Here is a 22,571-nt window from a genome sequence, read left to right on the forward strand (position 1 = left end):
TTTTTTAAGTGATACACTGCCTTAAAATTGTTATTTCAAGATTTAGTTCGTTCTCTGGGTGGAGTTGGCAACCTCGAGTTGCTATGAAGAGGAATAGGGGCTAAAGCAAAGAAGGGCTTACTTAGAATACATGCTTGTGTGCTGCTAGCCCTGGGAAGGGAACTGAAAAGCTTTTGCTGATCAACAGCAACGTACTCTGCTGTTCAGCACACTGCTTCTTTCCCTTCCCTAAATTGGTATAGCAGCAGTGCACTTCCAGTGCATATCTTCTTCCCTGGTGCTGAGGCTTCCAGATGAACTGCCCATACTGGTGAAAGCCCCATTTTATTTTCCCCTGGCTCTTCACTCAGTTGTGTTTTACAGAAGACCAGTTCCTAATGAACAGCAATTCTATCCCCACAGAGTGCCACAGTGAGGCAATTGTGTGAGCAAAGCAGACACAGTGACCACACACACAATCCTGTTGCTTCACATAGATATATGTATGGGTATAGATATACGGTATATACACACTGAGCTGGTTTTTTTTTTATATATATATATATATATATAAAATAACACCTTGTTTATAAAGCGACATTTAATTGCCACTGGTTCCCTTCCCACCCCACAAAAACAACAGTATACAAAATATAAAATATTTTAAATATTTATAAACGCCGCAAGAAAAAAAATAGAACTGTACGAAAATATTTTTTTCTGAGGTTCCCTCCCTGCCCTGTGGGTAGAGGAGGGGAAGGGGTACACATTTGGCAGGCCTAGTGTGCCTTGAGTCCATAGTTGTTAAGTGGATAGGAATATGCCCTGCCTAATACTATCCGGTCCCGGAGGAGCTTAAATAAGACATAATAATTGCAGAAAAGGATGAGGGCCATGGAGAGGGTATGGTTCCACTTCTCTGAACGCAGCAGTGAATAGAGCTGGTAGCAGACCACGCTGCCTTCGATGAGAATCAGCAGGTTGAGCAGCCGTAACGGACGGTGGAAGAGGAACTGTGGAGGTAAAAAGCAGATTTATCATTTTTTGCCATGTTAAAGTGGGGAGAGGTGCGTGCAGAGTTCTGTCCAGTGCACTGAGCCGGGCAGAAGTGGTGTTTGTATTCCAGCCACTGCTAGCTGCTACACAGGGAAAGCAGCATAAGAAACAAGGCATGTAAAAATGTCATTCTCCTTGAGAGGAGGACTGGTAAAGTAACCTACGGGCAGGTTAACATGCCTTCTCATTTTACTAGAAGATGTTCTGTTAGCTACAGTCCTCTTACAAATACAGTAACATCTGATGAGCTGCATCACCACAATGAGAAAACACCGACAAGGCAGCCATTACTTCTGTCTTGACCAGACATCTGAGTAATACTGGGATGGGAAAACCCTGCTGCTAAGAATAGGCCTTTTGTTTAGATCCAACAGACTGCTGCGCAGCATCAAACTGTTCCACACAACCTGCTCTGCTGCAGCTGCTAGGTTTAAGCCTCTCCTCCCTTCCTCAGCTGTGACCCAACAAGAAAAGAGATACTTGCATAAAAGCGGGCGTGGGACACGTCGGAAGGCACTGCTACATTATAAGGCCCAACTGCTTTATACAGGCATCGGCTTCGTCGCACCAGTACTCCTTGTGGCCATATTGTGTTTTCTGACCAGCTGTGGGAAAAGAATGCCAGAGCGTTAGCATGAAGAGGAGAGAGGATGCTCTCAACTCACTGAACATGGGTTCACAGGAATGGACTGCATCTTGAAAAATACCAAAGCCTCTGTGACAAGGACGTGTCCCCAGTCCCACTTGAAAAACACAGAGGCAAGAGCTCATAAGCTCACCAGGACTCTGCCTGGGCAATGTGAAGAAATGGCTCCCTATGTAAGATCCTAGCCTGCTATGCTGGTGGGGCCACCCTTTCCCCCATGTGACTGCTCTAGCGGCCAAGAGTGTTTGTCTCTGAGAAGAAACCAGCACTTGACCAGAGAAGCTTTTGGAGAGCTTTCTAAAGCAGTCAGTTCTGTTCCGTGGGAACACAAAGATCAGTTGTGTCTACTACCTGTGACACTGAGGAGTGTAGAAGCTTCCTCAGTAGATAAGCAAGTATCAGCAGTGCTCATCCACCAGAATATCTCATCAGCCCCTCGCTGGCAGGCCAAGCCCTCCCCATCCCCACACTCACATATGCTGTGGAGCATTGCTGTAGGAGCCATGTTCTAGTTTCTGCCACTTGCCAAGGTGGGCAGCCGATCTGTGGAGCAGGTCACAGTACTTGGGAGGCAGCAGCTGAGTGGTGAGCATGACAAAGGCATTGATCCACACCATGATGAGGTGCTCACAAGACCAGCGCATGTCGTAGTACTGCGTGCTCTGCAAAGAGACCGGACAAGAGCTTGGCACCACTGTCACTCAGCAGAGGAGGGAATGACAAGGGACGTACTGCATGTGCATCCAGCAGACCCACACCACACATTACAGGCATGCGCTTTTGGACCAGTGATTTCAGAGGGTTACAGCTAGGAAACACTCAAGGCTCCCTTCTCCTTGACCTGAAGGAGAAAGGGCAGGGGCATGATGCTGCAGCTGGTGCATCTCCTCCTCTAGCAGCAGATGACAGGAGGGTCTGTTTGCCACAGAACTGCTTCGGGAGCACCAGTTGCACCAGGACTGCTACGTGGATTGTGGAGCCCTGCCCATTTCATTACACCAACTGGAGCTCATACAAATTAGAAAACAACAATAAATACAACCCCACGCTGGCAAGGGGTTCTTGAATTTAGGCTCCCAAACGTTCTAGTTGGCTCTGCTTTCTAACAGGCTGAACACCAAAGCCTCTGATCCAAGCACTCAAAACCCAGGACGATGTTGGATCTGAGACAGGTAACAACAAGTGCCCTTTTCTACAAAGAACGCTGCTATCCATCTGCCTAGGGCAGGGGGTGGGAGAAGGGGAGTTAGTAAGTGGGGTGATGGGACTAGAGGTGCATCACATTTATGGCAATACCTATCCGCCAACCAGGAGCAGTACTAGTGCACTCCGGATGCAGCCATGCTCCGCTATCCGGGCTGCCAAAGGGGAGACAGAGAAAAGGGGAATTAACCAAGAATCTGGCCCGGCAGCAAATCACACAACATTCAGAAGGAGGCGGCAGACAGGGGCTCAAGAGAAGCGAACAAGAGTTACCTTGACAAAACACAGTGGCAGGAAGGCCACGTAGTAGGCACTGAAGAGAGAGTTGAAGAGAACTTCCTTGATCCTGCGGTTGAAGTCTGCTTTTAGGCACTCCACTTCATTGCGGATGAGATCTGGGGAGAGGGGGCAGCTGTGGGTAGGGATAGATGTAGGATTATTGAACTGTTCTCTCAAGGATTCCCACAGGAGCGAAAGGAAATCTTTGGGTTTGACCAGGCTGCTGACAGCTGAAGCCCCATCTTCCACCATCTGATCCTGTACCAAGTAACCACAGTCCGCAGGCAGGGGCTGTGCTCTGCTGTCCTGGTGGAAGCAGCACAGAGGAACATAAACACCAAATCTGTGGGGAAAAAAGGGAGAAAAAAGGGCTGAAATGACATCCCAAAATGAAGCAGGGGCCACCTTCAAGAAGGACACCACACGAAGCAAATGCCCAACTCAAAAAACCGTGCTTAAAAGCTTCTTTAAATCCCACTCATGGAACAAGTGATCTCAATGACTCGGTTGTCAGCTGCAGCAAAGGCCTGTCATGCAAACAGCACGCTGCAGACAATTTGCTTCATAGGGTCAGGGCTCCTCCCCACATCATCTTCTAGCTACTCCTACTTCCCCTTTATTCATAAGATGAGATTTTTGTCTGCCTGTGTTTTAGGGACAGGTTACAGCCAGCAGCTCTGATTCCCACAGCGGCTAACCCCTAGGCAGCTGTGCTCCCTGTGCCCTGAAATTACAAGGTATCATTACTCACGGGTAGCCCAAGAAGAGAAGATTGAGAACGGAATGGCTGCGGAAGAGGTTGACCAGAGTCCAGCAGAGCACCCAGCCACAGAGGGTGAGTAGCACCAGGCGCACCATGTAGTGAATCACTGACGTTGCGCCCACCTGAGAGGCCTACAAATAGAGAAGACACGTTCAGCAGCCCTACTACACTGGTGCTCAAGACAGCAGGTTCCTCTAGAGGAAGAGCAGGGAGAGGGTTCAGGAAGTATGCTGTAAGAGGGATGGCTGCCCTCTTCCTTCCAGAAGTAAAGGAGAATCCAGAAGATTCATGAATAAGCACAAGTTCTAGGGCATGACTAAAATAGGGCCCTTAAAAAAAAATCGGAGCTGCAAAGTGAAAAGTATTTTCACTCAAGTCCTTTAATGCTCTGATGATATTCCAGCCTGAAAAGCACTTCCTCTTGCTATTTCTTTGGCAAAGATCACATTTCAGCATTCATTTTCCTAAAGAAGCAGATATTATCGTTCTCTGTTGAGGGAACAGAAGATGGTGAACATATGCAATCCATTAGGATTTCCACCATTCATCTCTACCAGGTATACCAGACTGCAGTTTAAAGAGGAGGAATCATCAAAAGGGCAGCAAAACAGCTTGCTCCAGTCTTCAAACAGGAGATGGCACAGATTCTTACAGAAAGGAGCGTATAAACAGGAGGGGGAATGACTGTTTACACAAGCTGATAGTGGCAAGATAAGGGGGAATGGTTTTAAACTGAGACAGTGGAGGTTTAAGTTAGATATAAGGAGGAAGTTTTTCACACAGAGGTGGTGACACAATGAACAGGTTGCCCAAGGAGGCTGTGGATGCCCCATCCCTGCAGGCATTCAAGGCCAGGCTGGATGTGGCTCTGGGCAGCCTGGTCTGGTGGTTGGCGACCCTGCACACAGCAGGAGGGTTGAAATTAGATGAGCACTGTGGTCCTTTGAATGACCCAGGCCATTCTATGATTCTGTGATTATAACCAATGGAATGTGCAAGAACTTGCACAGAAGGTTTCAAAGCAGAAATTCCAGTCTCTGGGAGGCTTTATGGAGATGGGAACGTAAATGACAATGGCACAAATCAGAGATGAAAGAACTTCTGAGATTCCACCTTCTCTGTTCACCCATTCAACAACTCCTAACCGTTGGGAGTTTGTTTTTAAAACAAACTTAGTCTGGAGTTGTATTAACTGTTTCAGTTGATAAGCTGCCATTTTCCTCAAAATAACCTTTCTCAAGCACATACTTGGCCAGATTCTGCTCTCACAAACACAGAGAGGGTCTCAAGATCTAAGCTCTAGATCCTCAGAGTTCTGAGTAACCAGGAGAGAAAGCAGTTCTGCCAGCTAATCCTATTTCACTTTACTCAGATGTTCTCCTTCTGATGCTTCCCTTTGATCTCCTGTTCACACTTTCAGTGTTGGCTAACCTATTTGCCATTCTGCTACCCGACTTGCAATTCTCTCAGCCACTTCTCTGGCATGAGATAGTAAGCTACAGTATTGTGCCTGCAGGGATACAGAAGCCAGTGGGATCATTTCATCTCCTTTTAGCTGAAAAGCAACAGGGCTATCCAGTAGTGCAGGACATGAGTGGTTTCAAGGATAAAGGTTCCGTGATAGCAGGGCATCCCCAGAATCTTAGGACTTTCACAGTCAGGTTTCTTCTGGGGGAAGAAATGCTCCAGCTCTCCAGTTTTCTGAACTTTCTAAGGCTGTCCTGCTCTGCAGTCAGTACTACAGGCAGGAGAGGGAACAGTGGGAACATTACCTCAGAGATGAGGGCCCACACCAGCCTCCGCGCCAGCATCACTGTGATGAACGCCGCCAGGTGGTAGTCAATAAGGTGGAAATTCTGAAGAAGGAAAGAGAAAAGATTCTTCACCACGGGAAGGAGCTCTGAAAACACCCTGCTGGGGTGGGGACTGGAAAGCTGGCTGCTGAAAGCATTTGTACCTTAGACAGGCATGCCCCTAATCTCCCTATTAGGAACATGGGAGAAGGGAGAAAAACAAGTAACACAGGAATGTCACCAGAGGTAAGGTCTTCCCCACATAAGGAAAAAAAAAATCCACCCAAAGGCAGGTATTTTGAGGGTCAAAGAGAGCTTTAGGACCAGGATGCTACTGTGGAGAACAGCTTGCAAGTTATCCTGGGAAAAGCCACCAACCAACCACAGCAAGGACAGCCAAACCCAGAGTCCTGGACACCAGCTCACTTTAGCCCTTCGTCTCAGAAATAGGTGGTAGTGACCACCAGTGCTCTCTGATAATCAAAGTTATGTAAGAAGTGTCATCCGCATTGGCCATAAATGTGTATTAATATTGATTTTGGCTGCATCAAGTTAGCTACAGTTCTTGGAATCCTTACAGTTTTTTAGTGAAGTCATCAAATGTGTTCTGGCTAGAACAGTTAGCTGACTCTGAATAGTGCTGTCTCAGAAGGAAATTTTGGCTATGTGAGAATGCTTCGACTTATGGGAATAGATATAGGTCCATAAAATGTTTTCAGGTAGGAAAACTGAAATGGAATGCTTTCTCTTCAATAAAAGCTGTGTCCAACATCACATAGGTGAATTTGAAACTAACAGCTGGACAAGTGGAGCACCAGCACCACCTGTCTGCACAACTAACTAAGGAACTACCTCATGTTTCAATGCAAGTCGACTACATGAATTAAGGACCATTTCAGAAGTTAGATTTACACAGTTGGGGTTTGCTGACTGAGGTATAAGTCATTCAGACAGCAAAAAAAAAAAAAAAAAAGAAACTAAGGAGACTGAAAGGTTTACATCAGCTGAGAACCTGACTCCCTCCTCAACTCCCCTGCTGCTGATCTGCTGTGAGATACTAACAAAGACCTCCATCATCCCTGCTCTCAGGCTCTGTTGTTTCCCTGGGGAAGAGGCACTCACAGCAGGAGGCAGAAGGCTCCTGTAGACTCAACTCCATTTCAAAAATGTAGTGGCTACCACAAGTGCCTGCAGAAACTTCCAATGAAGAAACCCTGCTTCACTGAAGAACCTCTCTCCCTGACCTTCCATGCAACCCCCTGTCCCCATAAAACGAGGGATGACATGAGTCTGGTTGATGGGGGTGTAACTGAAGTCCCCTTCACCTCCTTATGTCAAAGTCTTGGTGAATCCTGACCAGAAGAAGCACGACAAGAAGCTGTGTAATGCCAAAGCCCAAGCAATGGTATTTGCTGGGGAACTCACCAGTGAGGTACAGGAAGCAGGGTGATTGTATGGGTACCACCAGACAGTCTTATAGATGTTGATGTACTGAATGAAGAGGGCTACCAGTAGGTAGATGAAGAAGAGGAATTCAAAGAGAAGGCTCCCGTCTAACGGCAGGTCAGGGATCCGGCAGTGACGTACAGGCTCTGGAGTAATCAGCGCTGTGATGGGAGGCGCGGAGAGGCTGATGGCACTACCATTCCTGAAGCAAAAAGATACCATTCACTTGGTAAACATTATACATTATCTCCATTGTTTCCCAGGACAGGAAATGCTTAGGGTTCTGAATCTGGGACTAGGCACTGCTTGAGTAGAAATGGCATCAGTCTTGCATTCATATTACTGGTACAAGGCTGCTGGTAAGCTTCATCTTCCTCTTAACATGGACAAAACTCTTAGCCAGCATCTTCTGCAGACTACAGATAAATTGGTCTACCAGTGGTGCTGTGATGTGCTCAGCTGTTATTTCACACAAATTGCAAAGGGAAGACTGAAAGTATACAGTGAGGAAGAAACCCCAAGCAAAAGTCATGAAGAACTCTGTGCCACACTGAGCTCTTAAAGCTCGCTCCTTCTGCTCACCAGTAAGACATTATTACATTAGCACCCACTTCAGCTCAGGACAGAAGCACACAGCCTACTTGCATAGAATCATAAGGTTGGAAACGAGCTGCAAGGTCCAACCGCCCTCCCATCACCATTGCTACCACAAGCACTGACCCATATCTCGCAGCTCCTCATCCAGATGCCTCTTGAACACCGCCAGGGATGATGACTCCACCACCTCCCTGGGCAGCCATTCCAGTGCCTGACCACTCTCTGAGAGAAATAGTTCTTCCTTATGTCTAAGCTAAACCTCCTCTGGCACAACTTGTGGCCATTTCCTCAGGTCCTGTTTGTTGCCTGGGAGAAGAGGCCAAACCTCTCTTCATCACAGCCTCCCTTCAGGAAGTTGTAGAGTGCAATAAGGTCCTCCCTGAGCCTCCTCTTCTCCACACTGAACAATCCCAGCTCCCTCAGCTGTTCCTCATAAGACTTGTGCTCCAGACCCCTCACCAGTTTCGTTGCCCTTCTCTGGACACGTTCCAGAGCCTCAATGTCTTTCTTGTAGTGAGGGACCCAAGACAACACAATACAGCCTCACCAGTGCTGAGTACAGGGGGCTGATCACCTCCCTGCTCCTGCTGGCCACATCATTTCTAATGCAGGCCAGGATGGCATTGGCCCTCTTGGCCACCTGGGCACACTGTCAGCTCATGTTCAGCCGAGCATCAACCAACACCCCAAGTCCCTTTCCTCTTCACAGTCATTCAGCCACTCATCCCCAAGCCTATAGCACTGCATGGGGCTGTTGTGGCCAAAGTGCAGGACCCAGCACTTGGCCTTGTTGAACCTCATCCCATTCACCTCAGCCCAGCAATCTAGCTTATCCAGATCCCTCTGCAGGGCCTCCCTACCCTCAGGCAGATCGACACCACCTCCCAGCTTGGTGTCACCTGCAAACTTACTGAGGGTGCACTCAATCCCCTCATCTAGGTCATCAATAAGGATATTAAACAGAATGGGTCCCAGTACTGACCCCTGGGGGACACCACTTGAAATGGGTCACCAGCTGGACTAACTCCATTCACCACGACCTGCTAGGCATGGCCTCTAGCCAGTTCCTTACCCAAAGAACTGTACACCTGTCCAGGCCATGGGCAGCCAGTTTTCCCAGAAGAATATTGTGAGAGGCCATGTCAAGGGCTTTGTTGAAGTCTAGGTAAACCACATCAACATCCCTTCCCTTGTCCCCTTGTCCACCAGTTTGGTCACTCAGTTGTAGAAAGAGATGAGGTTGGTCAAGCACAACCTGCCTTTCATGAACCCCTGCTGGCTGGGCCTGATCTCCTGGACACCACGCACGTGCCATGTGGTCTCACCCAAGATGATTTGCTCCATAATTTTCGCTGGTACCGAGGTCAGGCTGACAGGCCTGTAGTTTCCTGGATCCTCCTTATGGCCCTTCTTGTAGATGGAGATATAATACTGGGTATTCTTCAGTATTACCAAGTACCCACTGCCTTTCTGCTGAGAGCTCCTCTGTTAAAGAAAGTTAACTAAAAATGGAATGAAGCCACTTCCTTGAAGCTGACCTCTCAAATGTGCTCACACTTCCTTCTTTGCTATCTTTTGGATGAGGCTACGACAACTAAAAGCTCTTGTAGACAAAACTGGCAGAGAAATGTTCAGTTGTAAGTTATGCTGTGTCTAACCAAAACCAAGATAAGCAATGCTCCCCTATGGCCCTGAGACGCTGACACCAAGGTCTCCACAATCACTTGCTCCTCTAAAGTCTAAGGCTGAGCCATCCGTCCACTTACCAAGGCCAGAAAAGTCTTTAAAGCCACAACTAAATTGTTTAGATCTCTTTACTCTGTCAAGATGAACCTATACGAAGTAGATCAAGGCCTCAACATGCAGCAAAGAGCTTATCTAGTCTGTTCACTTTGGTATGGGCCCTTGTAGTCTTTACGCTAAATGTGGAACCCTAACTATTATTCCGAGTTCTTTTTTCCACCTCCAGCTTCCCCAGAAAACGGAGATGAGCTTTGCAAACTGTGAGAATTGGTTTTGTGTGGGTCCAGCAGAGAAAACAATAGACATCCTCCTGCCTTTTCTTTCTGTCAGGTAGGAGGGGGGCTCACAGCCGCAGTCTGATGTGTCACAGTAAGTTCCCACAACATTGCAGGCAGCCTAGTAATAAAGCCTAGTAATAACCTGCTCTAATTCACTCCTCTACAAAATGCTGCAGGGAAAGACAAAGTGAATACTGCATGATTGCAACCCTGCTTCTACAGGCCTCCCCATGGGGCAGATTTTAGTGTGCAGAGAGAAGTACTGCAGAGGGGAATGTGCCATAGCAGAGACGGGAAGAGAAACTGGAAGAGGCTTCTAATGCAGGGCATGTTTCTTCTCAAGTGGGCATTGCAGGGCCTACTCTCACCTAATGCCACATAGAGGATTCAATCTCCCAGTTCCTTGTCTGAACCACTGAGCAGAGTTCAGAGCAGATAGGATTTAAAGCTTTTATCATTATCCTAGCCACAGATGTCTCAACAATCCTACCTTTGTCCTCACCTGTTTCTCAAACCAGTACCGTTTCCACAGCTCCCACCAACCAGAGTCTGGAGAGAAGGCAAAGCTGAACGGCTTAGCTGCTGCCGGCTGGGTCCCCTCCTTCCACCGGGCATGACCAGGAACCAGTCCACTTCCAGTGCCTCCAACAGGCTGTGCCCAGAGACCCAGACGATCCTGAAGCCTTCCCAGGTCTGCAAAGGAGGCAGAAATATCACTCAGGCAACGAACTACAGCTAAAGTTCTTCACACCCCCAAATAAATGAATTCATGCAAAAGGAAGCCACTCTAACACAGAGTGTTAAAGTGGGGACACTCATCACCACCCTAAAAGATGGTGTGGTTTCGACAGTACTGGGTCGGTGTCTGCCTGCATACAAAGAACAGAATCCACTGATGCTGTGTCTTTAAAAACGGTCAGCTTATGTTATCCACCAACGACTTACAGCAGTTCCTGTTGGCTGGGAAGTTCTCACTGAGCACCACCAGCGCTGGAGACAGCACAACCACATGCCATATTTCAAAAGCAAATATGGAAAGAACCCTTTCTGTTCTGGTGCGAAGAGCTCCTGGAGCTTTGCAGGTCTTTTTAGACACCAGCACATCATTTGATAGAGTCTGATGCTGGTATGCAATTTGGACCCCCTCTGCTAGAGCTCAAAACAGACAGCTTTAATTGGTGTCCATGAAGGTTTAGCAAAGCAGTTAATTGCATGGTTCAGTTCCCTTTTGTGCTAAGAAAGCCTGACTGACATGATAGTAGGAGGCCCGTTTAAAAAGGGTAGTGCAGCAAAATGCACACGTATGGGTGCACTTCAAATGCGTGGATAGGCAACAGCACAGCCCAGCCCTAAAAAATAATACATTAAAACATAAGTTCATAAATATTTATTTCAAATGACATTTAAGTGAATCAGCTCCTTAAAATGAACTACCATGAGAGAGATTACGAACTCTGTATCAGTAACGAAGATGGATTCTTTGGCAAAGACTTCATCACTTCCCACATTTTTGCTTTCATTTCATCGACCCTACCCAAGACCACAAGGATTTCAGCAGTCAGGAAAGTTTGTGGTGGCTGTCAGACTGATGGGTTACACTGGAGTGCAAATCCCAGAAGCCATTCCTAATGAGCATCGTGTGCACAGAAATGTGACACTGAGTGAGCATCTTATAGAAGTGTGTCTGCATTTCTGGAGATGGCTCGGGTGCCCTATTGGCAAAACATCATAGCCAGAACCAACCCAGAATCCAAGAAAAACACTGCCACTTTCTGGGGAGCTCTCAACCTAGCTCTGAAATATATGGGTGGAACCCATTATCTGTGTCTTATTCAGTTATCACCTCCTTTAAAATCTTGAGAAATCATAGCTGGCAGAAACGCTGAAAGTTTGCTGAATGAGTCACATCACTGTCACCATGAACACAGAATAATTCCAAGAAGGCATAAAAACATATTTGAGGGTGGTGGGTTTTGTTGGTTTGTTTTTGTTTTTTTTTTTTTTCCCCTTTGGTTTACAAGTTTCTCAAGCTTCATCTCTTACTCCAACAGCCAACTCAAAATTTCAGCAAAAAAATAAGGTGTTTTTACAGATGAACGTTTTGCACACTCCCACATGACGGTCACTTAAAGTAAAACAGATTGTGGAGAAAAAAGAATGATGTTGTGAAATTGCACAAAAGGAGAGAGTAAACATCAGACACTTTAAGTTTGGAAGAAAAAGTCTGCATTCTGGCAGACTTCAGAATTCTTATTCCTGTGACAACACAACAGAGAACAGAGTTCCTTCCCTTTCTAGGCAATATTTGAAAGCTCACAACTTTCTCTAGGATGTTCTAGAGCTCTATTTGACAATGTCTATATTTCAGGCATTAAAAAACAGATGAAAAAAAAACCCCTAAACCCCACAATCCTAAAAGGAGTAACTTTCAAAACCGCTTGAAGCCAAATTAAACTATTAGAGGCACTGCGGAAGCTAAAGCAATCGATCTAACCCAACCTGCACGCTATTGATGACAACGGATGCAATGCACATAAGTTGATGTTCTAATCGGAGTTGCTAAGAGTTAGTGGAGGGTATTTTATGCCACGTTCAATAATTTGTGCACATAATTTACCAGATGTCATTCATACAATCCCACGAGGATGCTTCATGTGCTCATCAAGAGACACTTGGACACTGCATGATCGCATTCCCACCCTTTGGCTTTGTGAACTAGGAAAATGCTGGCTCCCACCAGTACAAAGGAATGCCTGCAGAAATGAGCCCTCCTGATGTCAGTGCACTGCATTCTAAGCTCACCTGAATAATCCCCTTCACAGTGATTCGTTAACATTCAGACTGGGCTAACGTACGAGAGCAGTTACTCAAGCCACTCTTTCCACAGCTTGACTTCACCAGAGCTCAATCAACTTAGGAAGGGGTCTGTTAGAGCAAAATCTGCCCCATAAAACTTCCCTTTTGGTTTCTGTTTGTAGAACTAGTCAGACCAAACCGAAGTTCTCCAGAACAAGTTAAGCTAAGTGTTGAAATCAGTTGGACTCCACACCTGCGTTTTTGGCTTTGAACCAATCCACAGCCCTCTTTTATAGTTTTCAGTGATTAAGAGATAATTCTACTGTGAAAAATGCGCTAAAAAAAAAAGAAGAAAGAGAAGTGCCCGTGACCTTTACTCCACTGAGTAAGATTCTTGCGAGCACCAAAGTCATTGGGAGTTTTCATTAAGGCCTACGCAGCAAGCCAGCAGTCCTTCCAGGTTCCTGTCTCATTTGCAGAGCCCCCCCACTTCACGCAGTTGCCCATCAGCACTCATTTCACACAGTCTCAAGCGGAAAGTGAATAATGGTAGATAAAAGCTTTTCCTGAAAAGGCTTTTCAGTCCATTAGTTTGATTCCACACAGTTCTTCCCAGTTCACCTGTGATTTCCCTTCAAACATCATGCCTTTGTAGCGCCTTCATCTCCAGCATACTCAGATCAGAAACTGCCCTGGTCCCGAGATCCCGTACCCTCCAAGGCAGATACAGGCATCCCAAAAATGCACACAGAAGATTTGGGGGGGTCAGTTACAGATCAGCGGTCCTGAAAATGCATATGGAGAGCTGTGATGGATCTCTTCAGGACAGAGATGAAACCTTCATCTGTGACATGGTTAACAGAAGAGCCAGGAACATAAGGCACCAGCACCTCCAGTTTCTGATTCGTGCTTTTAAGACTACAGACAGCACATGGACATTTCAATTCTTCATCAACCACCACCTACCTCAATGATGCAGGATGGAGACGGGCAGGAACCACTGCCACGAGCAAGACCTGAGGGATGAAGAACTCAGCAGACCAACTATCCACCAGCTGGGAGGTGAGCAAGCTTGTGCCCTTCCTGCTCCCCAGGGGCCATCCCTAAGCATGGTATTCCTGCATCAGCAGCTGTCTAAATAGCACTTAGAGGGGACAGCTCAGAAGAGTCAGTGACTCATCAGAACAAAAAAACTGCCTGGCTCCCCATCTCTTTGCTGGAAACATTATAATGCTTAGCCAGTTATTTTGATAGCGTTAATGCTTTTTAATTGGAGAAAACTCCCAGCTTCCAATTCCCTCTGGAAGCTTGCTGCACCAAGGTCTGAGAACTGTCAGAGCTATGAGAACACTCAAGAGGCTTCTTGGTTCCACAAGTCCTACAGGCAGATACTCTCAAGAGCAGAGAGAGAAACATGGCCACCCTCACTTGAAGTGACACAGCCTGAAAGACCGCAGGTCTCTCATTGCAGATCTCCACCTTGATCAGAGAGGCTTATTCCTGCCTAATAAGCACGTGACACCTTGGGGTGAAGCAACACATCACCATCTGCGAGGATGCCATTCAACAGCACTGCTGCAGCTCCCTCACCACGGCTGTTGGTGCTGCACATCATCCTGCATCCAGGTGTCTGGTAACAGCTCCCTACCCTGCAGCACGCCAGCTTCTCACTTGCTGTTCTTCAGGGGCACCTATCCTGGGAGTGAACCCAAAGGACAACCCAAACGAGCTGCGAGGCTCCAGCTTCCAGACCACAGAGGCAAAGTGCCATGTAAGATCTTTTTGGCTCGGCTCAGCCTGAGTGAAAGACGTAGAAATTTGGAAGATAGCAGTGGCTGGTGCCCACAGGTGACAACAACTCCTTGTGTCCCAGACAGTGGCTTATTTATAAAACCTTGTTCACAAGGATGCTGCTAGCCTGTGGTGAAAGCATTTCTGACAGGACAGGAAGAGGAAAATAGGACAGGATCCTCTAACTGCTGGGACTGAATACATACTGTAACAATTCTGACTTTCAGTTAGAAGACAAACAGCTCTTTCTACTTATTTCCCTGTCTCTCCAGCCAGCCTCCAAAACTGAAACAACCCACGTGAAAAAGGTCTCCCAAATCATGGAGATCCCTGCTTCAAGTCACTGTGCCTGGTAAACCTAACCCCAAACCTGAATTTGTCCCACAGCCCCAACGTCTTTGCAAGTTAGCAGCAAATTCACATTATACTTAAGTTTTCTTCGGAATTGCCGTGAGTCCTAACTAATTGTGGCTCATTCTTTACTTCCTTTCAACACGAGAATTTTACTTTTTTTTTGTTTGCTTTTAGTAAAAAAAAAACATTTTTACAGATGGAAAAAACTTCAGACACAAAGCTGGCAACCGATTCACCAACACAATGCAAATAATACACACGTATATCATGAGCAGAGCCTAGGAACGGTGATGTCTGCGCCTCGATCACGAGGCTGCCTTGCTGGCAGCATCACATCTGTCACGCCGAAAGCCAGGATGCTACAGAACTTCTGCGGAAACGCCAACCAGGTTCAGGCATGAAAGAGCATTCGGTTGCTGCAAGGCTTTCAGGAGGAAATAACTGATAGGTTATCAGGTGGAAAGCCAAATATTTGGCTCGCGCAGAGGTCCCCTAGCGCTGAGCAAACAGAACCTTTCAACTGGGGCTGGTCGGGAAGGCAAACACCTGCCAGCTGGCCCTGAGCAAGGAGGCCAAACCAGTTAGGGGCAAGGTCTCCCAAGTCAGCACATTTTCCATGGCCTCACACTGCAGTCAGTTTGCTGGAGGGGCAGGTTAAGGAGTGCAGACAGAAGCAGAAAGCCCCCTAGAGCAGAAGCAAGGGCTGGGCTCTGGATGCTGCAAGCTGGCCCAGAGCAGGACAAGGGGAAATGGTTTTAAGTTGAGGGAGGGAAGATTTAGGTCGGATGTCAGGAGGAAGTTCTTTACAGAGAGAGTGGTGAGGTGCTGGAACAGGCTGCCCAGAGAGGCTGTGGATGCCCCGTCCCTGGAGGTGTTCAAGGCCAGATTGGATGGGGCCCTGGGCAGCCTGGTCTAGTATTAAATGGGGAGGTTGGTGGCCCTGCCTATGGCAGGGCAGTTGGAGTTTGATGATCCTGGAGGTCCCTTCCAACCTGGGCCATTCTACGATCATGTGAATCACTGCCGTCAGGTGAAGCACTGCTAAGTTCATTTCTGCTTGGTGACCAAGAGCCAGGAACCACCTTTGCAATAAAACCAACCAGCATGAGCAAGTTATTGTGGGCTTTTGTGATACTGCAAAGCTTCAGCTGAAGAGGATGAGTGGATGAAGAAATCCATCATTCAGTCCTCTACACACCTGTCAAAAACAATCAAACAAGCAAAAAGGAAAAAAAAAAAAAGTTTCCACAAACTGCTTTCATACTACAGGACTGATTTCAGGCATCCTCACTGAGGCAGGCTGACAGAAAGACAAGGTGAAGGCAGCACTTGCCATTTGTAGCTGTCACAGTTCTTCACACACCCACTGACAAAAGGAATGAAAAGTTCTCCAGGAAAAGCCTATCCAGGTTGGAGTGGGTGCAATAAGTCTTGTTTAGTTCATTTTGCAGATGTTCTCCTCAAGGATGGGAAACAGATATAATTATCTCAGAGTATGAAAAAGCAACTTTTAAAAATGGAGAAGGATTTCCAAACCAAATCCTACATTCATCAGAAACCCCCTCAAATTCCTTACTTTAGGGGTATACGGGAGACAGAGCCCTTTGTCAGACACGGCTGCACACCATGGCAGTAGCAGAAGCAGGCTGCTGGGACCATAGACACCTCCTCCTTATGTAATTCCCTTGTCCTCTTCTATAGGGCATTCTTCAGGCAGCTCTTTTTCCTCAGCTTGGCCGTTTGCAGCAACTGCAAGGGATTGCTCTACACTTTGCAGAAAGCTCAGAGACTTACAAGTGCTCTGGGCAGCCTGGTCTGGCGGTTGGCGACCCTGCACATAGCAGGGGGGTTGAAACTACATGATCATTGTGGTCCCTTTCAACCCAGGCCATTCTGTGATTCTATGATACAGAATACAGATGTACTCAAGACCTTGTGAGCTGGAAGCAAGAAGATGCAGATGCTAAACACTGTCAATGAACTACTGCCAACAGGAGTGCAAGAACAAAGCTGCCATACGTGAGGTAATAAAATAATACCTCATAACCATGTAATTACACTGTGCAATTAGGTGCTGCAGGATGTCACAGCAAACAGCTCAGTAAGACTTTAATGAAGAACTGTAATGATCTTATGAATGAAGACAAGTGAAATAATGCTCAAAACAAACAACAGCAAAAAAAAAAAAAAACCAAAAAAAAACCCAAACCACCAACATATGGTCCTTGAGGGCCAATCTGCTACAAGTGGCCGCTAAGACACTTCTCAGCAAGACAACGGTATCACACAGTTCACAAGATGTTAACATTTTCTTTGGAATCCTCTGTCCTATACAGCAATAATCACTGCCAAATACTGGATTTTGGAATAAAAAAAGCATTTGCTTGTTCTTGTATGAAAACAGGACAGAATAGCAAAGTTGATATTTTCCAGCATCAGCAGGAAACACAGTCCTGACTAGTTGGATCATTGTTATTTTGGTCTTACAGCTCCCATGCTTCTAAATCGTATGGGAAAAGGAGAGGAACTCCCATCTTGTACAGTGCAAGAGATTCACACTGAAGAGCTGGCAAGATTTAAGCTTGACATATGTTTCTTAAAGACAACTTGCACTGTCATATGAAAGCCCTCGAGAGTTCAGATCCGAAATAGGCTTTGGATATGTAACTCCACAAGTTTTAAGCTCCAATTCCACATGACTATTGAAGACAGAAGCAAAAGTTCACTTTAGAAATCATTTTTCTTCACTCTTTGCCATAAGATAAATCAACTGCCAGGAGGTCAGCGGACTCACCAGGTATCTAGGCACTTCTAGTGTGTCACTGATGTGGAGCTAGGTTCACATATGGCCAGCTTTGAGACTGGCTAACACACAAAAAAGGACTCCTTCTGCCTCAAGAACCCACCTTTTAATTCTCAGCCAACCAAGTCACCAAGAAGTATGCACTTTCTTCTCCGTTCCTCAACACATACAAGTGGACCAGCAGCAGAAATACGTGACTGCAAGCCAGCAACCCTTTGCTTTTCAGTCTCTCCTCTTACACTGACTTGCAGAGAAGTGGTTTTACTGATTCAGGCCTCTACTTCCTTATCTCAAAAAGGATAAACAGTTGGACAAAGTATTTCTCCTCCTGGGGGTTCTCTGTATGTAGTAGTGAATATTTTTATAGTATTATTCTAGTGCTTTAGACGAGCTTTTTTTAAAAACAAACAGAAGCAGCTTTCCTGCTGGTTTTGCTTCTCTGCCAACCTCTATGTTTAATTTAATGGAGACCAGCCACGATGACAAACCATGGGGAGTCACTAGGATTTTTCTATTTTGTCCTCACACAGCTAAAAATAAGGCAGGCATCTGCTATCTACAGCAGTGAGTTTGAAGACGTGGAGTACAAAAAGCACTGTGCAAAGTTGTTTTGCGTTTTTGTCTTCAGAGCATGGAAGGTAACTTTGACTGGTACTGTGTACACACAGGTACATGTGTACATATATATCCCCACACCCGATCAAAACAGATCCAGCAGATTCCATGGAGGGCCTGACTTCTCCCTGCATCTCTTGAGTCTTTCTCCAAGTCCCCAGATCGGAATTCGAATCAGAAAGTATCAGTGCAATGAAAGCTTGCACATCCCTGACACTGTGGAAAAGTAGAATTCTAAGTAACTCATAATTTGTAATATTAGGAGTGTTTAATCTGCATTAAAACACAGAACACACGAGAATACATCAACTACCCTCTATTTCCATCTTAAATAACAGGCAGAGGCAATATTTTAGCCATTTCACTTGGCCATGCAATTTCTCCACCAAACAGTAAGGATCTCAATTCCATTTCTATTACTCTGGTAGGCAGCATTCAGAACCTCATATGAGCACATACAGAGCAGGAAATGCAATAGGACAATAATCCCTGGTATGATTAATTACACCACCACCAGTTTAGTGGTCTGAATTTGCATGAATGCTCTGCATTTTGGGCCACAGAAGTCTACTGATGATGCTGCTTCCAACCGAATACTTCAGACCAGCCAGCACATCTGGATGTTGCTGCATCGTGGTCGCCAGCCCAGCTTTTCTAACTCGGTTGCACAATACTCACTTCCCACTAGAAGCCTTGTTTTCCGCTTGCAACACGTTCCGTCCGAGTCCAAAAAAGGTTGGAAGTGACTCTAAGTGAATATACTGCACGAAGAATGGCAGGAAATCTTCCAGGAGAGTTTGTGACAACTCACGAATGATTCAGCCAAGTCACACAGAGGTTTACCTCTAATTTTAAAACTATCACTAATTTTAAAACTATCAACTATCTGCTGCTCATCTAATTGTGGTTTAGATTAAAAAACAAAAAAAAAATGGTGATGGAAGTTTCCATCACAAGAGACCTGCTGTGGTTAGGTGAACGAAGAAGAGGGGAGCGCTAACTTTGTGATATCATCTCTTGTTGTGGTAGGCCAAACTCTGCAGGCAGGGAGCGGGGCTCGGTGTCAGCAGAGAAAAAGGATTGCTGCAAGAAGAGGAAGGCTGATGGCCATAAAGTCGTATCTTACTTACAGTTTCTTGTGTTTAAGCCAGCAGAGCAGCACTGATGCTGAACTGTACCAGGTCTCCAGCTGAATGGCAACGCAAGAAGAACAAGTAGTATAGAACTGAATCACAGAATCATAGAAAGGCCTGGGTTGAAAAGGACCACAATGATCATCTAGTTTCAACCCCCCACACTATGTGCAGGGTCACCAGACCAGGCTGCCCAGAGCCACATCCAGCCTGGCCCTGAATCTGGCCTCAAAAGGAAAATGTGTGTTAGGTAGCACAATACCATACTGCAGAGGTAATTATGACAGCTGAAGACAAAGCACAAAGACCCCAAAGCACTTCAGTAGATTCTGCAAACCAAACTCAACTCTCCTCTGTGTTTCTCTGCCCATCTATATGTCAGGATCCACAATTTTGTAATGAACAAACGTAACAATGGTTGAAAAATCAGTAGTATTTCTAAACCTGGATGTTCTATTAGTAAACAAATTCAACTAACTTTCTAAACAGAGATGCTCAAGCACCTCTTTGCATTGACAAAACACCTTGTTTGGATCCAGAGTATGAATGCAGCCCCTTCAACTCTATTTTGTATTCATACACTAAAACAAAACTGATCCGCTTGTCATGTAACTGCCAGGATGAGAAAAGAAACAAAAAACAAGTAAACTAACAAAAAAAAAAACCAAAAGAACAGAAAACCTTTCTCCATGATTTCATTACACAGGGCACAGGGAAAGCTCTGAGACTGAGGAGTTGTATGGTCTCAGAATCAGCACTGTTCTGCTGCTCTGCCTTACACACCCACCTTTAGGAGCTGCAACCCTACAGCTGCATGGACTGCCTGACTGGCTTCTGAACTGAACACTCACAAAAACTGGAAAGCACCTTAACAACCATTTCTAACACATATGCTCTTGCTGTATTTTCAAACATCCAGATTCGATGCCTATGAAAGAAAAATGTTACTTTTATGACATCCAAAATTTGCAGTGCAGACATTTTTGAAGAAAGACTTGCGTTCGGTACTGCCTGATACCAAACACAGCTGAATGTTTTTCCTCACCTCAAATACTACGTATATAATTTAATTCCATCTCTGTAAATTTCAAACCAAAAGGCAGTGGCTGAAGCAAGCACAGACAAAAAGAAAGTGATTAGGCCTGTCTGGTACTGAATAATACATACAAGTATAACCATATTAGTGACGCACAATATTGCTAATATAGACAGGTCACCATGATGAAAATAGCTTTATTTCCTTGGCTACCACAGGATGCCATTACTGCCCCTGTAAAAAGTATTCTTTTATTCAGAAAGGTGCTAAACTGTACTTCTCAACAAGTTCTGAAAATTATTTGTTTTCTTACAAGCAGAATTGAAACACTGCCTAACAAAGAAGGAAGCTGAACCATCCATCGTACAGTCAGAAAGACTGACATGCAAAGTAAAAAATGGAAGGTAAAAAATGGAAAATGCTACCCTTTTTAGCATCATCAATTATTTGGGTGGCTCGGGCTGAGATAGCATGGAAGCCTTTATTAACGGGAGTGTTAAAAAAGGCCTTCCAAAAACCAGGGTGTGAGTGCCTGCAGATTGGCAGGTCTGCCAAGAGACAGCCAGGAGTGAGCCCATGCACAGGGGGAGGTACACAGGCACCACTCTGTGACCTTAAAATTAGGAGAGCACATCACAGTATAATAGCTAACTGGCCAAGATACCACGCGAACCCTCCAAACGAATACGATCTGGATGGCATTCCCACACTGTGTGCTGATTTGTGCTGCGAGACAGCAGTCAGACAGCTGAGAACAGAAACAAAGAGTGGCTGCATCCTCGCCTGAAGTTCCTGTCTGAGAAAGGGTATGGGGAGGCTTCAGCACAGCTCCCAAAGGGGCTGGCACTGCCCAGCAGCTACTCTGGCATTGGCTGGGTTTTACCAGCAGAGCACCCTTGAGGAAGCCAAGTGCCCAGCTGGATGAGCTTGCACTCCTGGGAGGAGAAATAAGTGTCAGAAACAAAACAGGCCAGCACCAGCAGTGTCAGGAGGTGAGTAAAGGTACAGGGCGGGTTAGAAGGCTGGTGTCCCGCTCTGCTCTCAGCACCCTGTGAAACAGCTGAGCCCTTTTGCTCCCATGCCGGCCCACGGCTGGTCACCCAATCTTTTCTGACCTCAGGCAGTTAACAGACCCTGAGCTGACTACAGAGCGGATGCCTCACCTCTAAACGCCGTACAACTCACCACTCTGAGTACAGACATCATCTTCCTTCCCTTACAGCCATTACAGACACCGGGGACCTGTTATTCCCCTCGAAAAGCACGCACAACGATGACCAGACTCTGCAAACAAAGCTGCCTGTGTGCCAGCTAGCATTCACGCAGCAAAGCGACCCCGGCACAGAGAGAGAGCTGCCCCTGCGGCGAGGCCTAACCCCGTGCTGCATCATGGAGGCTGCCGCGTTCCCTCCGCGGTGCGCAGAGCCAGCCCCGGGACTCAGGGCCCCGCCGCCACGTCCCCGGGCCCCTCGGGAACGCGAGACCCGTCCCTTCGGCCCAGAGCCGAAGAGCAGGCCTCCCCCACCCCGGCCGCCCCACGCACGCTTCCACGCGTCGGATCCCCGTCCGTCGGCCTCCGAGCGCCCGGCTCCCCCAACAAGCCCAGACACGTAGTCTGAGCCCGAACGCGCGGCTCGGGCACGAAGCTAAAAAGCGAAGCTCGGGACGCGGTACCTCACGTTTTCAGAGGAACGGCTCGGAACACCGACAGCCGCCCGGAGCCCCGCTGAGGGAGGGAGCCGGGCACCTTCACGGCACGGCACGGCCGGGGCGGTACTCACACATCCACGCGCCGCTCGGACATCGGCCGGCAGCGGGCTCCCTCCCCGAGGGCAGCGCTGCCCCGGGCCGCCGGGTGGGACGGGGCGGCGGAGCGGGCTCCCCGCGGATCGCTCCTCCTGCCGCCGGGCGGACCCACCTGGCGGCCGCCGCTGCCCGGAGCCCCGCGGCGGGGCGGGGGCGGGCGGCCGCAGCCCCCCGAGAACGGGAGGAAAAGGAGGCGGGCGGCACGGGCTCGGCAACCCGGCGCGGCCCTGCGCAGCTGCCCGGGAGACGTGGCAGTGAGGGCTGATGCTCTCATCACAGGGCGACAGGCGGCGGCGGCAGCAGCCACCGCGGCGGCCGGGGGAGAGGCCGGCCCAGGGAGGGCAGCGCCCGCGGGGCGGGGCGGCAGCGCCTCGCCGCCATCTTGGTGGTGGCAGCGGGAGGAGGTGGCAAGCGCAGAGAGGGGAGAAGGCGGGGGTTGGGAGAGGGACGCAGT

At 47.4% G+C, this 22,571-nt stretch overlaps 1 protein-coding gene across 2 annotated transcripts; it reads right to left on the reverse strand.

The window, feature by feature from the left end:
* Positions 1 to 463: 463 nt before the first annotated feature.
* TMEM39A (transmembrane protein 39A) lies at positions 464 to 22,169 on the reverse strand. Of its 2 annotated transcripts, none has more exons than XM_042809854.1 (9): positions 22,093 to 22,169; positions 10,286 to 10,476; positions 7,145 to 7,367; positions 5,699 to 5,782; positions 3,915 to 4,057; positions 3,158 to 3,506; positions 2,156 to 2,343; positions 1,520 to 1,640; positions 464 to 992 (listed from the first exon to the last, which is right to left on the reverse strand). In XM_042809854.1, the coding sequence occupies exons 2-9, from the start codon at positions 10,396 to 10,398 to the stop codon at positions 759 to 761; spliced, it is 1,455 nt and encodes a 484-aa protein (XP_042665788.1). In that variant the 5' UTR covers positions 10,399 to 10,476; positions 22,093 to 22,169; the 3' UTR covers positions 464 to 758. The 2 variants fall into 2 exon arrangements, with proteins under 2 accessions (XP_042665788.1, XP_042665787.1); XM_042809853.1 differs by lacking the exon at positions 22,093 to 22,169 and adding an exon at positions 21,986 to 22,086.
* Between the last annotated feature and the right edge of the window lie 402 nt (positions 22,170 to 22,571).

Source organism: Centrocercus urophasianus, unplaced genomic scaffold, assembly GCF_019232065.1.
Source record: "Centrocercus urophasianus isolate 14NV4802_14NV808 unplaced genomic scaffold, USGS_Curo_1.0 seq_12, whole genome shotgun sequence".
Classification (NCBI taxonomy): Eukaryota; Metazoa; Chordata; class Aves; order Galliformes; family Phasianidae; genus Centrocercus; species Centrocercus urophasianus.